At 42.1% G+C, this 16,688-nt stretch overlaps 1 protein-coding gene across 1 annotated transcript in view; it reads right to left on the bottom strand.

Annotated features, from left to right (window-relative positions):
- Positions 1-16,688, bottom strand: part of LOC138513506 (solute carrier organic anion transporter family member 1C1-like) — a 503,198-nt gene that overhangs the window by 105,282 nt on the left and 381,228 nt on the right. Inside the window, exon 13 of the mRNA XM_069628421.1 lies at positions 4,316-4,380. Coding sequence (XP_069484522.1) covers positions 4,316-4,380 — 65 coding nt within the window. The remainder of the gene's footprint in view (positions 1-4,315; positions 4,381-16,688) is intronic.

The following is a 16,688-nucleotide window of genomic DNA, read 5'->3' as shown; positions in this document are numbered from 1 at the left end:
CCGGTTAGGTGTCGATAAAGAAACAGAGACAGGCTTACTTCAATTGGCTGAGAGGGCATAGGTATTTACTCATGCAAAAAGACGCAGAGTGTATGCTGTCTGCACTCATTTTGAGCAACTCGGCAAATTTTCGGCAACTGATTCAAGGTCAGACAGCCCAGATATCTTTGCAAGCACAGCCAATTTCAGTATCTGTTTGGGTGGGCCACTTTAATACCTTATATGGCAGTCTTCAAGGAACAGCTGTCTCTCCTATGGCTAACCAATTCACCATTGGCTTGAAGTGCCACTTGGGAGTCCTTGAAAATGGATACAGACGACATAGAGTGGGCAATCAAGAAGGCAAAAAAAATGTAATGTTCCGGGCCCAGACGGCCTAACAAATCATATTTTTAAATCGCCTCCTTGGCTATGGGCTGAGGTCCTAATGCTTCTGTATTCCAAAATACTGATGCTTCAGGTATTCCTGCCCACTTGAAAGGATGTCATTGTTGTAGTAATCTTTAAAATGGGAGATAGAGCGGATCCTGCTAACTACCGCCCTGTCTGCCTACTAGATGTCTCATATAATATCTTCTCAAGATTTCTTTTGCAAGACCTTGAGCACTGTGTGGAGGAGTCCAGGAAATTTGATATTGACCAATCTGACTTTAGAAAAGGTGCTACTACATCACTTAACTGATTTATTATTTGCTTACTAATGAAGCAAGGGTTTTTATCAAAGGTTTTTTATGTGGCCACTTTGGACATTACAAAGGCATTTGACTGTGTCACCGAGTTTGTTTAGGGAAGATGCTGAGGGACTGGGTCTGTCCCGAATATCTGTTCAGTATTTTGGAACACTTGCACATGGACATCGCCTAAAAGTTAAGTTGGACCAAAAGGGAAATTTCACGGAATCAAACAATGCAGCACGTGGTCTTCGGGAAGGGCTGTGTGTTAGCTCCATTCCTATTTAATCTATATATCCTAGGGATAGGTGCGGCTCTGACTCATACCGTCACACACCTTCTGAAATTGGTTCAACTAAACTGCAGTACTTGCTTTATGTGGATGATGAAGTCCTACTTGACTATACCGCAGTGGGATTGCAAACTTCCCTGGCGGCCATGGATTACTATCCTAAGGATTTGGGGCTGCACATTAACGTCCCCAAATATAAGCTCCTAGTCATGAATTGGCAAAATCTGTTGTCGGGCAGAAGACATTTTTCTTGGTTTATTGATGGCCATAAACTGGAGGATGTGACAGCATTTAAATATCTGGGCGTATCCTTTATCTCCAGGAGATCATTATGATTGGCCAACCAGGCCTTTTGAGCTGAATGCCGTTTCGCCCGCTTACCAACTTCGGGCACTGGATAATAAATATGGTTGATTCTCGCTTGCTCTAGTATTAAAAATGTATAATGAAATCCTGGTCCTGAGTTTCATCTATGGAGCCGAGGTGCAAGAAGAGGGTTTGGTGTGGTTAAATGTTGAAGCCAGTATTTGGAAGCAGGTTCTAAATCTCCCATTGTGTGTTCCTTTGGCAGCAATTCGACATATCTTGGGCCTCATTTCACTGGAAGCCATGATCTGTTGGCGTAAATTACAGCTTCTATGCAATATTTTATTTGCTCCGCCCGGTACTCTGTTTAAAAAATTAAATATCTCTGTCTCCTGTGATGACTGTAGCATTTTTACTCAATGGATTAAGGGGTCCATGAAAATTCTTATGACAAATGACTTGCTACTAGCTGACTTGGAATATACCCCTACTAAGGTCAAGAGGAAAATGTATGAAAATGATTGGTAACAAACAGAACCTGTTTAGAAACATATAAAATCTCTCAACATTTTGTATTTGATAATATTGAAGCGTTTAACACAACTCCGAATTGCCTTCTCAGACATCCTGCTAAGAACTCAAGGTCTTTTTGGGTACGGTTGAAGCTGAATCTCCTTCTGACCAAGGATGTATTAGGTACGTGCAGCAAATTAGCTAAGCCTGATCGATGTTGCTGGTATTTCTCTAATGCAAAGGAAACTTTGAAACACATAACCCCATAGAATGCATTGCACTTTCTGATTTGCGTAATCAGATGTTGGAATCTTATTTTAAAAATAGGCCACTTTTATCTTATGAACATTTGTAGTGGACTTTACTTGTTGAACCAAATGATCATTTTGTGATCACTCTAATTAATTTTTTAAAAGATCTGTTTTAGTCCTGTTTGATATGATGAATTATTGTGTTATTTTGTGATATTTTGTGTAAATCTGATTTTAATTCTGCAATATGCATTGTTCTGTAATGTGTAATATCTCTGATTAATATATGTGTGTAAAGTTTTGTTGGACAAAGCTAAATCACACAATAAATAAATAAATAAATAAATAAACACCAGGGATGAATGGGCTTCATATCAGGGGGATATTAGGAAGGGGATTAAATATGTTTATGAAAGAAACAATTATTATTTTTTTATAAATAAGGAGCGGTTCCAGTTGAAAATTCAGCTTGGTTTCTGTGTCTGTTTAGTATGATAAGAATTCGGGGTGTAGGCCAGCTCCTGTTAACAGCAATTTTATTTTTTAGGTGCAGCTCTCCTCCCTATCCAGAGGTCCTAAGAGGTGTGGAGGGCGGTTCCCATGGGAACTATCCCTTGTCCGGGGTAAGGGAGGTGGACACCCTTACTTAGTCCAGGGCTGGAAAACAAGGGGCTACATTCCCAATTCCACTTGGGGCCCAGTTGACCCTGTACAAGATAACAAAGCACACCATCCATAAAAAGCCTTTGCTTTCATTGTATTGTTCTGGCTGGTGCAGTGCCACCACCTTTGGTTCCTTGTTCTAAGTTTTGGGCAACTGTGTCTATTGTTGAAGGGGTGGACTAGAGAATGCCTTATGCAGGCGGGGTTGCCACCTAAGTACATAGCAAATAAATAGCAGATTGTTGATTGCTACTGCAGAGACTGTCTTTTCTACTGCCTTGAGTAATGGCTACAGAGCCACTTTTTGCGGTACAGCCACAATTATTTCACTACCGTCCTTTGCAGAAAGCGTTTCTGGGGTTTCACATTGAACGTGTAAGATAATAAAACATCCAACTGCCATTTTATATGCACATTGTGCACATTTAAATATACACTCTTGCCTGTAGGACCTTTTAATCCATGCCAAGTGATGTTAAATGCATCTATGCTTGAGTGACATGTAAGACACACACACACGGAAAAACGGTCCTAAGCAGTTTTTAAATTATTGGATTTGGAGTCCCTCAAAAACGAAGAAGTGGAAGCAGGAACCAGAATACACGGTGAGCTTAACATGACGAGCTAGGCATTCTTGAGCCAGAGAGCAAAGAAATGTATCAGAAAATACTGAATTCCCCAACATGAAGATAGGAGCACCAGAAAATGAGTGAACCAACTCTGATTTTGTGGGTGCCTGTATTGTTTTAAACGAGCTAAATGTGCCATCTATTGAGGGCGACATGTACACAGCTGTGTCGAGTTGGAGGGCACACCACACCATAGCAAACGTGTTCCATTGTGCTAGGGACTGGACCCCTTGCTCACTGATCTTAGAGAGGCGCAGCTCCCCCCTACTGATGAGGTCCAACCAGACCGAAACACGTGTCTGGGGTTGCAGTTGGTACTCTTGTTCAGAGGAGAATTGCCTAGCATTTCGGTATTGCACTGCCTAGGGCAGGACAAAGACTGATTTGTTTGGGATATTTCTCCTCTGTGAAAGATAGTAAGCTAAAGACTATGGGTAAGTCTCTCATAACCAGGACTAATATCAGGCAGAGGGACTCCCAGGACCCCCCTTGTTAATATGCTTATGGTTGGCACACGCGTTTACATTACTTTTAATGCATGAGTTGCTGTTTAAACAAGCATTCTCCCTTGTTTCCATAGGTCATTGCGGTCAACATAGAATCCAATGAAATCCTCTCCTAGACAGAAAACGCTATTGGTAGTTTCTTAAACTGCAGAATAAACAAACATCTCATGTTTTTACAAGTTGGATATCCCAACAGTATAATGGAGCAGAACAACTAGAATACAGATCAAGGTAAAACATAACCTGCACCCCAAACTCGTTACTCATCAAAATCGCACAGAAGTATGTATTCAAAAAGCAATTGGTTGTTATGAGCTTCTGACCAAACTGCAATCTTGCCATCAATAAAAAAAAACTTCAGATGTGTTGCACAACAGTAAACATGCCCTTACAGTAGTATATTATTCGGACTTCATCATACAGTTATGAAATGTGTGCGTGAGAAGACAGTTCCGCAAAAAGAAGTGCATGTTTTTCGCCTTACCTAGCGTCCTCATAACCAGTGTGTAGATTCCAATTGCCAGGGATTTCAGTTCTGGATCAACACATCTACAATGCAGAAATGAACGGAATGAATCACAAGTAACAAAGCATTGAAAGTGTGTCTTGGTTCGTAAGTTACTGCAACATATTTAATGCAAAATGTGACGGACTCGATGACAAAGAAAAAAGATGACACTCAATAATGTAGTTTAAACTCGTTTTTATTAAAGAAATGATGAAGTTGTTGGTCAGCAATGGGTTTGTACTTTTCACCCTCATATCATAAATAAAACGACCAGCTGTAATACTCAGAAAACTTGCAAGTACTAAAAAATGAGATGAGCCATAGCTCTTGGGAGGCAACTTTTCAGAAGGGCTTTTTTCAGTTGTGGCCATTGTACAATGTGTACTAACCATCAAGAGAGACTGTGCAGAGAAATTGCTGTATTTGATAACAGCGACAAACTTAAGAGAACATATTTAATTGCTGATTTTTTTCTTCCTGCTTTTCAACTTGTTGAACACTTTCAATTCATTTGATCATTCGGCTACGGCTTAATTTACATGTAATACCATGACGTCCCTTAAACTCTGTAATATGAAGTATGTCAGGCCTAAACAACATCAAGATGGAAGATATTCAAAGCCATCAATGCTGTGAAAGTGCAGCCACAGGAAACTGGGTTAATGCTAAGCCGCTGTCGGAGTAAAGGGATAATTTCCCGTTGCTCTTTGGCTCCAAAAACAACAGAACCTTTACATTCATAGTGGACCAATTATATTGAAGATAGCAGCGCATTATTGTTGTTTACATGGATTATGTTTGTATTCTCTGTTGAATTTGCATCCTTATTTCAAGAGAATGATTATTTTTTTTTTAACTCCAGCAGAGGACACTGCTGTCTAAGAGATGCTGGTCTGTGCTTTTAGATTAGAAGTGTGACAGTGTGGTTATCCAGATTTATTTTAATAATATATGCAACAACAGTCCTTTGATGGATCATCATGAAATTTGGTTCATTCTTTTTAAGACTCTTGAAAGCATTTTTAAACTGCATATAACATTGTATTTTGGGGATTCACATATTTAATAATGTATTCAACGTATGATATTTCATTTATGATCATCTATATTTTTGTTTTACTTTCATTTAGTAGTAAAGGATATTTTGCAAACTATCTGTCGTTAATATCAGTTGCAGCATCATATAATCAGGCATCATGAATATTTCAGGCCACTTAACTGATTTATATTACTTCAGACAGGCGCTGCAACACTCCAGTGCAGTTATACCTAATTTGAAATGTTTTTTTATTTGAACTGGTATATAATGGGATGTGGAGATGTGTGAAGATGCTGAACCATCTCCCATCTTACCCTGAAGAACGAATTAAGTTGCTTTGAAGCAGGTGTTTCCTGGATTTTAATTAATACAGATGTGGTGGAGGCATTAATAGATAAACATGTTTGCATGTGCATCTCTGTGTCTGTACAGCTTTCATTCTGTCTCCTGTGAGTGAATGTGGAGCACATCTCTTTGGGATTACCTCCCTCTGGTGGTAAAAGTCATTTTTCTTATTTAGTTCTCACAGGTTGTCTCTTCCGACAATCTCCATCGGTAAGCTGGAGCTCTCTCCTGGTTTCCACATTACTGCCTCTTTCCTCCTCACTACTTTAGGGATGCTTTTGTGTTGTCTATCTCCTCAGGATGTATTTGGGTTTTTTGATCCATTGGTCGCCAGTTGTTTTCTACTCCATCTACTTTGCTAAGGAGCTTTGCTACCTTGGAAATCCCAGATCTTTGATGGGGTTGTTTATATCCTGTGATTCTTCTGGAATAGATCAGTGAAGTGATGACAATCTCATCTTTTCACCAGTCTTTGTAGATTTGGAACTGCTGCCTTCTACCATGTGTTTTCCTGATCTTCGATGTTCAATACAATTTTGGCTGTTGGGTATGTATTTTTAATTTTTTGAACATTAAAAGTTCCAATTTCTGTCTTCGATCCGCATTACCAAGGTTAAGCATATACTGGACTAATGGTGTTTTGAAACCGGCATCCTTTTATTTCTCAATGGGGTCCTGAGCGTACATGAGCCATGGACCGAGCGAACCTGCAGCCATATTTCGAAATGACACAGTGAATTGCAGCTATGATTGGCTGATTGGCGCAGAAAGAAAGCTGACTGGTTGGCACACACGCAGTAGCCCATGTTGCAATATACTCAATAAGTCACAAGACAACTGCAGTAGGTTTGCCACTTTTGTTACAAAAATACAAAACAAGCCAATTGGGGGTCCAGGTCAAGGGAGGTTCCTGTATCCCTTCCCTGATCCTTAAGGGACCCTCCCACTTCTCTAGCCCAAGCGTCCTTCTCCAACATGTCTGATGTCAGTACAGATTTCTCGCTATTGCCAGGTGATTGCCAGGTGACCCCTACTGTCTAGGCCTTTTCTGTTATAGAGAGGCATACAATCAATAGCCCTATTTAACTAACTCCCCCGTTGAGTTTCTAGGTGGATAGTCCCTTTGTACCCGATAACTGTTTCTCAACCTTTTCTTCAGTCTCACCTGTCTACTTCTCTCTCTCTCTCTCTCTCTCTCTCTCTCTCTCTCTCTCTCTCCCTCTCTCTCTCTCTCTATCTTTCTCTCTCTCTCCTGTTCTTTTCAATGTCTCCACTTTCCTTCCTTTACTCTCCAGGTGCCTCTGGTCTTATCTGCTTCCCTCTGAATCTCAGTATCCCTTCCTCTACTCTCCTGTGCTCCCCTGCGTCTCTCATCCCTCTCTCTTTCTGTCCCTCCTCTCTGTCTCTGTCTCTGTCTCTCTCTCTCTCTCTCTCTCTCTCTCTCTCTCTCACACAAACACACACATCCTCCCCACTCTTACTCTCATCCCACTACTATTCTCCCTTCAAAGTTATCATCAAACATTCTCTCATTCAAACACCAACAACCAACTTGGTACCACTCTCCTAGTTCCAAAACCTTACCTTCACTATCTCCAAACACACCAGAAATACTCCCTCACCTGTTGCACATGTCTCTCTGGTCTATTGGACTTCATCCAACTGTAACCATACAATTCTCATTGCAGACTGAATCTCCTTCCTTTTTATTGCCCTTCACTTCCTGTTTTTAAGCTTCTCTTTGTGTGTGTCAATGTCTACATGAATCAGCTGCTTCCCAGGCCATTCAATAGTTAAGCTATTCCCAACTCCTCCTATATCTTTTGTGTGCTGGGATTTACCCAGGAAGTCTTCATAATGTCCTTTAGTTCTGCCACCTTTCCAGTTTAATTTCTCCCCTTCCAGCCATGCAGTCCTCTGCATCATTTGCTCTTGGATGCTATTCTGTACCCAGTGAGTCAATGTCCACAAATGCTTTGGGGTGGTGGGGGGTTCCCTGGTCTCCCCTAGGGCTGTGTTGTGCTCTGATGGCTCCAGCTCTAGAACTGCTGTTCTCCTTCTCTCCTGTAGATTGCCTGTGCACTATGAAGTAGGTGTGTGGTCTGACATTCAGCTCATGGGAAGGGAAGCCTAGTCCATTTTCATTTGGCTAATCAATCTGTTCCTTCTGTTCCAGGTCAGGTCTTGTCCACTGGGCTCTTATGCATTGTAGTACTTATAGTTTTTGAGCTAAGGTTGCCTCCCAGAATCGACCTATAGGAGAAGAGAAAGAGACCTGGCTAGGACAGAGGCTGATATGAGTTGGGACAGGGAAAAGGGCACCAACATGAATATACAGAATCATGCATAGCAGGGAGCTAAGGGCAGGGGTCAATCTCAGCTCTCCCACACTAGCTAAGGGTTCCTTGGCAGCCCTTGACAAGGTCAAACACATGACCATTTCATACCCATAAAGCCCTGTGTGTACTATGTCAGGCTCTGTCCAGGGCACAGGTATGCCCTGACACCGGCGTAGTGTTGTAATGGAAGGTGGGTTTTACTGCCTGATAACCAGAATAGCGAATCAAGTGGGCCTTAGTTGCTGAGTCAAACACTGTTACGTGTGAAGAAAAGATCCAATAGAGTGGTGGTCTGTATTACGTAGGTCAGCTGAGTGAAAATGTACAAGCCTTGGATAATGCTGTAAAGTCATGACCTTGAATGTCAGAGAATGCACTGTTGGAAATTTCAGTTTCTGTGCTCAGGGGCCACAATTTCAGAACAGGGATACTATGCTGATTTCGCTAACCATTTCTGCACAACTTTATGGAAAAAACCTTGGATTTTTTGGTGAAGGCATGTAGGCTTCAACATGTGTTTTGGTTACAGCAGTAAAATATTTTTTTTCATGAGTCTTAACTTTAAGAGAGATTACTTAATGATCCTTTTCCTTCCTGAAATTACTAGATTTCCACATAGACTTACCAACTTTTGGTTTGATAGGTAATTTCCATCAAAAATCAGGCTAAGATGCATCTAATTGTGATAGAAACTAAAACAGGAGAAAGACATTTGGTTGGAGAACAGGGAATAAACACAATTAGAAGTTCAACAGAACCTTTAAGAATGACATGAAATGATCTGTACTGTGGATTACTTTTGGGATGGCATTCCACACCTCTAGTTGCTAGTAGGGTGGCATTCCATGCTTCTTGGACAATGATGGAAAACTACTGATTGCCATAGATTTAATCCTTTACTTAGGGATGGTCAAAAGTAGCAGGGCTACCTTTTGTTTATAGAGGACTAACCTTTCATTCAAGGCCAAACACAATATTTGAAAGACACTCTACAGTGCACTAGAAACCAGTGTAATGTCTGCCAAAGAGCAGAGAGTAGTTCTCTGTTAGCTAAGCCCAAGATGAGGTGGACTGGAACATTCTGAATCGAATGTAATTGTTAAGATTGGTGGGCAGGAAGGCCTACACATACAACATTTACATAGCCTAGTTTCAAATTGAGTCAGGAAGTCTACCACTGTTGCATTCTCCTACTTAGGAAGGTAAATGAGGGTCTGGTGATGTTGTCAAAACCTAAAACTTCCCATAGGGTCCTTACCTTTCAGCAAGAGTCTTTTGAAGTCTCAATAGATACCAAGGTATAATCAACATCATTTATTTTTTTAATGCATTTACTTTTACACTATAATTGAACCTCCATATACAGCCAAGTTGATAGCTTCTGAAAGTCCTTCCTGGTACCATTCACCCTAAGGTTGACCTGTACACCTATGTTCAGCATAAGAATTGTAGGCAACAATATGCATCAGAGGGAAGCTATAGATATTAAATAAGAGCAGCAAAAGTGTAGATCCCTGATGGACTCCACAATTAGTGCCAAAAACTGCAAAAAATGTGTCCATTCTTACATTCCATGATCTATGATCAAAACATGCTTGACGTTTAGGGAGAGTAAAGGAGCTTGCTGTCAACAGTATTAAAAGCCAATGTGAGATTGGCATAAATATCAAGAAGAGGCATCCCACATTGGAGTTCAACAGAATGACATCCCATACCATCATCAACACAAACATTTCTATGAAGTACAGTTTTTAAGTTCCCCTGAGGTTCCTAACAACATTGCACTTCAAGGGAACTGCAAGACTGATTTTCATTCTACTGATCAATGTTATTTTCCTAACTCAACAAATTCATCTTCAGATAAATCGTTGGACATAATGTATGTAGATCTTGAGTCCTCCCCTACTTTTCCAAAGGTGTTGCTTGTATTCTTCTAGGGGAGACTGTGTTATAAAATGTGACCTCAAGATAAATATAAATAACAATATGTGGGTGGCTCTTGATGCTTCATAGATGTTTGCTTTCCTTAACTGAACATCCTAATGTGTCAAATTATTGGATGTAGCCAATGTTTTTCTGACCACCTTAATGTCTCTAATGGACCTCCATTCCAGTATATTCCTCTGAAATTGGATTTGCTGGTAATGACTTGTTTTATCCATTCATTCATCCTCTGCTTATCAGGGATGTGGTTCCAACTTTCAGGGGAGGTTTACATCATAATGGTCTACTTTAACCACTAGTGTTTTTTGTCCATGCATTAAAGTGTCAATGCTTTTTTTCTTTTGAATCTTTAGTTTTCTTGCGAATGTAGGTCATTGGGGAAGTACTTTCTGGATTACTCCATGCTTTTCGGTTCATAAATTGGCTGGTATTTTCAGCTTTTCCAGCTGTCATCTACGGAAAATTGTGTCTATTCCTCTTCCAATTGTCTTTTTGTCAAGGCTACCTTCTAATTGTTCTTTAACCTGTACATTCATTTTCCCAGAGGCTATCAATTAATTCTGACTTTTCTAGATTGTTTCTCAGTCATACATTTGGGTTACACTGGGCCTCATTATGGGTCTGGCGGTAACCCTGCTGGTGATACCGGCGGGTTGCCGGCAGACTCGAACAAAAATTACTGCCGCCTGGCTTCCTTGTAACATCGGGGTATTACAACCCCGGCTGCCGGGAAGTCAGGCACCGGTAATTCTGTTAATCCCCATTCCCATAGAGTCCTCTTGGACTCTATTGGAATGGGGATTAACAGAAATAAAGTGTGCCGGTGCTTCAGGGTTCCCCATTCCCATAGAGTCCCATAGCACTCTATGGGAATGGGGAACACAGAAGCACCGGCACATTTAATAACAGCGCCAGTCCTTTTGTGAAACTGCGGGCATGTGTCATACCTCCAGGCAGGTCTTACCCTGGCGGGCGGGACGGCACCCACCTGCAGAGTTGTACTGTGTTGGTCCAGAAACACCGGTGCTGGTAGGCTTACCAGCACCAGTGTTTCCGGACTGGCACAATTGTAATGAGGCCCAGAAACTCTCCACTTGACTCCTTTATATTTTTGGTCATGTGGTTTTGAAAGAAGTTGAGTTGAGCTCAATACTCCTACATCAGCCATTCAGCTATTCTGATTTGGAACAACCATTCCCTCTCTTTTCCTTGATATTGCATTAGGTTGTTTTGGCAAATGTGTGCCAAATGTGATGTTGTCATGATACCTGCCCCCGGAAGACCAGACCAGGCCCAGCAGCCCCGGAAGCAGGCATCATGCCACTTGGAGCATGAAGCCCCAGTTAGGGGCTGTTTGGGTGCAGTCCTGGCGCCTATGGCGCCAGGCTCATAAAGATAAAGTCAGTCCTGGCGCCTCCAGGCTCATTATTGATAACTTACCTGAAGCAGACCATGCTGCATACTCACCTGAGGCAGACCATGCTGCATGAAGACTCAAGCCAAATGAGGCTTAGGAAGGACTATATTACTGAAGGGACTATTTTGTTACTTGGGTGGGGCTGTGGAAGAATACTTACCTGGATCTTCTTCCAAGGCTATTTAAACCACGCCCGGACAGCCACACGTGCTTCGTGTTATTCTGCTTGCTGCAGCGTAACGCTCACCGTGTTTTCAGCAGCTCCAGTCTTCAGCCACGCCCGATTCAGTCCTGGGACTCCTGAAACAAGAAGAAAAGAAGGATAAAGGTTAGAACAGGAGTTTTAACTTTAATCCTTACCTGAATCCTGATCCATTTCGCCACAGAGCTGAAAGACAGAAGTCTTTGAAGCATCGCTTCGCATTCCTACGGCACCGCGCTGAACTCACCTGCTTGGCGGTACTTCAGCATTCCATCACGCTCTCTCCATCTCGCGGCCGCCCTCCGACACCTAAGGAGACAAAGACAGCAAGGTGAGCAAGGGGACTCTCTAAGGCTATACAAGCTACCCCCAAGGACTTACCTGATTTACCACGGGGGTACTGACCTCATCTCAGGTCAGCGCAGTCAACTCTGCTTCATCGCCGTACCCCGGCCCCTAAGGGGAAAACCACAATAGACTTACCTGAATCTTACCAATTGCCATTTGGAAATCTTCGAGTGGATTAATCGGCAACCTGCAAGGAATCGGACAGAGTGAAGATCAGACATTTGAACTCTTATGAACAATTGGACTTTAGAGTCAATACTGGAACTCACCAATTCCTCTACGCCAGTGAAGTAACTGGTCATCAACGCGCCCCTGCGGTCGACGCAGGATGGAGAGCTCATCCTTCCAAACCATCAGGTGAGACTAAGGAGGGGACATCAAGAGTGATCTGTGGGAAGACAACGGGAGTGGGGAAGGTGGGTTGACACTCAATTCCACGGGTGGTTAATTCCTCTTCTCCTTTGCAGAAGAATATTCCTGCGAGCCAGACAAACTAGGCTGAGCGGGCCAGTCCAGTCAGTCATCTCGGCGCTACACGTCACGCTGGAGGAAACAACAGCGGCCCAATTCCGGTCGACGCCCCCGTGGGAACCAGGTGAGCGTAACAGATGTGCCAAATCATCAGTTAATTAGAGAAGGCATCTCTCTGGTTCCTAATGGTTGTCTTTCTCTTCATACTCTTGTAACCATGAATATATTCTAGACTCTCTCTGCTTATCATTCTGGATCTCTGTCATACACATTATTATCGGTGTTGTTTCCAGACCATTCATGTTTTATGGGAATGAGAAACTGTTCACATTTTTCTTTCTGCAATTTTTCTAACTTACAACTTAGATCTTCTCTTTGATCTGTCATCTGCTGTAAGGCAGGAAAAAAACTCCACGCTGATGTTCCAGTGCATCAGCCATTTGCTTGGGGCTGAAACTTCCATGGACAAGCCAGAGTTAGCCATACCTGTCCTATTACTGGCAGAGTTGCCAGTGGAGTTGTTCCAGGTAGACCTATCATTCCAGAGGTTGGGATGATGAGAACTGGTATTGAGGAAAGGTTTGTATTGTCCTGAATAGTGATCTGGTTAATGAACCTCAGTGGTGATTTTTCTTATGATCCCCTCCTCTCCTGGTATATACAGGGTTTCATATGCTTATGTTGAGCAAAGGGGTTTACACCTTATGCGATGCACCCTAAGGGCCAATTCTTAAACATACTGGATTTCACATGATTGTCCAGTCAAAATGACTCTTGTCACAGGTCTTTTTTGTTCTTGGTAGTGGTTGGATAGCATATACAGACTCATGCCACAAATCCTTTGCCTACAATCCATTCTTTCTAAGATACAGTTACTAAGTCTAATGTTCCACATTTGGATTTTGGTGCTGTGGGGAACGGACTGAACTTCCCATGTTGTTATGATTTGTGGGGGTTGAGGGGTTGAACTGCTAGGGACTGGGTTGGGCCAGCTGTGGCCTGATGTGCATTCCAGAGGGTGGACGGAGTGGCATAGGGCAGACTTACCACCCACACCAACACGTAGAATCCCACCATTAAAGGGGTCCAAAACACCACCATCATCATCAGGGGCTTTCAAAAGTCCACCACCAGGGTCTTTGAAAACGTTTACAAATGGGTAAGGTGTAATCATATTCCAAATCAGGAGTACTGTGTAAATACACCATATGCGAAGATTTCGATGCAGAATTAGAATGCTTCCTAGAGATCCGTCTATGATGTTCCCAGGCATCCAGAGTAAGGAAGCACAGCTACCGTGATCACTATTGTTAGACTTGGATTAAGCAAAGAGGCAGGGTTTTCGTTCCCAAAACCTCAGCACAGATAGGGACACAAGTGAAGTGCAGGTCGACATTCCAAGATGATGACAATGTCACATAGTGACTATAAAGCATGAGGGAAACAAAGTGAGAGAAATCCCACAATTAACCAATGCAGGGAGGTTCAATTTCACTGATTCAAAGGTCTACTACGAGAAAACACCCAAAAGCTGTGGTAAGCCCAAGCAATGACACATGTGGCACATTGTGGTTATGATTCAAATTATGATTTTATTTAATATCTTATCATGAAAAGGATTGACCAAAATCCTGTAGGCTCTAAGACCTAAACTGCAAATGATAAGGTAGTAGCTAAAGTAAGCAGTTTTAGGATGGGTCAACATAACATGGGGCTTGTTTCAGATTTTCAACATCTTCGGAGATCAAGGTTCAATCTTAAATTACCAAACCCCATTCGAATAAGTCTTTTCCTCTCATTGGGATACCTCATACTACAAAGGAATGTTCAAATGTGTAGCCAATCGAAAACTTCAAAACTTAATATCAACATGTCTTTAGTATTCTTGCTACACTACCTTTTCAAACACAACATGTCCAATGTTCCACAAACATTATGTTGTTATCAGTATGAGTCCAGATTGCAAGGAAAACCCACTCAACCAACAGGAGGACAAGAATAATAGCTGTTGATCCAGAGATTGGTTTGACTGTTAAGGGGGAAAACAACAAGTCATGTTCACAGACTTCTGAAGCTATGGGATAAAAGAACAAAGGAGATTAGTAGTGCCACAAGAAAGAAGGACTTGAATCTTGAAACCAAAAATAGAAATACCTGAACCGTGGACACTCAGAACCTAAGCCAACTGGTTCTCAGAATATCTTTATCAGGTCCCTAGATGGCCAAACCTCAACCTATCAGGTGATGGATCCATAATCCATCCCTGACAGCATGTGGACAATAGTTCCAAGGCTACAGTTCCCACTCGACAGCATGTGGATGAAATACATCCCATTCACTGTCCCAAATGTCCATGCATTGGCCGACAGAGTGCTGATGCTGAGAAATCCAAATGGGAAATGAGGAGTAACAGAACCCATGGTACCAACACGAAAAGGGAACAGGGTGAACAGCAGAACCTCTTTTGTGTGCAAAGGCAGGGCAGTGGCTTTGACGTCAAAGAAACACACAACAAAAGAGAAAAATGCAAGTGCCCCCAGGGTGGAGGGACAGTAAGCAAAAGGGCTCACAACAAGGAGAGACTAATGGTACACCGGTTCAGAATATACAAAGGCAGGATCTCAAAAAATAACAATAGAGAAAAGAATACCAGCAGACTAGGCCGAGTTGGAATATGCGAAATGTCAGGAAATCACAAGCTGTAGTTGATGGGTCACGGTTGCCGTCTCAGACAAGAATCTCATTAAGGAGATGCTGAGCATGCTGATAACTTGGTCGTAGTGCAAGCAGTAAGGTACAGAAATAAAGGTCACAGCCGAAGCTACCATCACTGTCCACTGACTGTAGGGAGCGTAAAGCAAATGGCCCTTAGTGAAGAGTACCATTCCCAGGTCACGAACCCGGAATCATGACAGAGTTAAACTAAGGAGTACTGGGTTTGAACTTTATAATTTTGGAATAATTCAACTAATTGTGGTAGACACCTGTACAATTCTTCACATTATATTGAACCATCCCTGCAACTGTTTAGGGTTCGAAGCCTTTTATTATTTGTAGAGATTCTGCAAGTTCCTATAGGCATTTGGTCCAACCCTCGGGTCCAACCTGATCCCTGAAGCACACATTAACTGAGCCACATCTTTGAGCCACACTTGTTCTGTCATTGTGATGGGTGTCATTGCGCAACCTCCCTGCTGAGCCTAGGATGTAGACTTGGACCTTTTAGAGTTGGGGGGTTTTCAAAGAATATATGATTTTCTTCTTAAATTCTGTCAAAATTAAACCTTTGTTATTACACCCATCAAGCCACAATGGCTGATCTACTCAGTGCTTCAAAATAATCATATTTCTGACACCATGTTTGTCAATTCCCCACGAAATAAGTTTGGAAATTCACTTTAGTGAATATGTGTATTTTTAACACTTGTTGAACAATGTCCATAGTCTTTGTAGATACTTGATTGAACATCTTGCCTTCAAGTTCCAGGATGTACTAGGTGTCCTTCTTTAAGACCTCAATGTTAACTTGTACTGGTGATTATTAGGCAACTCTCACCTCAAGTTCCATAATTCACTTGTTTCTTTCTTTTCCATCCCCTTGTTCCTTTGCACTGTTGTATGTCCGGGCACCAATTCATAATGCATTATATTGTCTTTACTTTAATCCCAATGTTCAATTGCACTGTTGACTTCTTGGAGACCTTAATGGAAGTCCTGAAGGCAACAATGCTCTCCCAGCTGAGTTCCTAAGGTGGGTGTTGCTTAATTGTATGTTTCGTTCTTGGTATTATGGGTTCATTAGTTCACCATGGCACTGCCTTGTTTTCTTGATGACTCTCTCTGGGCCATTCATGAATCCTGTTTTTTGTCTTTCATTAGTTGTTGCCCCTTGTTGACACTGCTGATGGTCTGGCTGTTGGCCATTCAGCTGTGGGTCTCTTCAGGATTTAATGCGGACTTGCCAGCTTGTATCTTGCTTCTCTGCAGAACAGCTTTGTTATGCAAACTCCTGTTGATCTTGTACTATGGACTGTTCCTCAGTATCTTTCCTCCCTCTTATGAATCTCCTACCATCCACCGGGTATCAATTTTCAACATTTCTGCTATGGGGCTGAAACCATTCTCCACCTGCATGGTACTACATTTCAGAATTTCTTGGCTTTGAGACAAATTTCTTGATTGTCTCTTCCCATCGGAAAGTGCCCATAGGACTCCATGGAATGGGAACCACTGAAGCAAACAAG

The sequence above is a fragment of the Ambystoma mexicanum genome, chromosome 12, assembly GCF_040938575.1.
Source record: "Ambystoma mexicanum isolate Mex_15411 chromosome 12, UKY_AmexF1_1, whole genome shotgun sequence".
Lineage (NCBI taxonomy): Eukaryota > Metazoa > Chordata > Amphibia > Caudata > Ambystomatidae > Ambystoma > Ambystoma mexicanum.
Note: the sequence above shows the minus strand (reverse complement) of the source record. Positions and strands in the feature narration are given on the sequence as shown.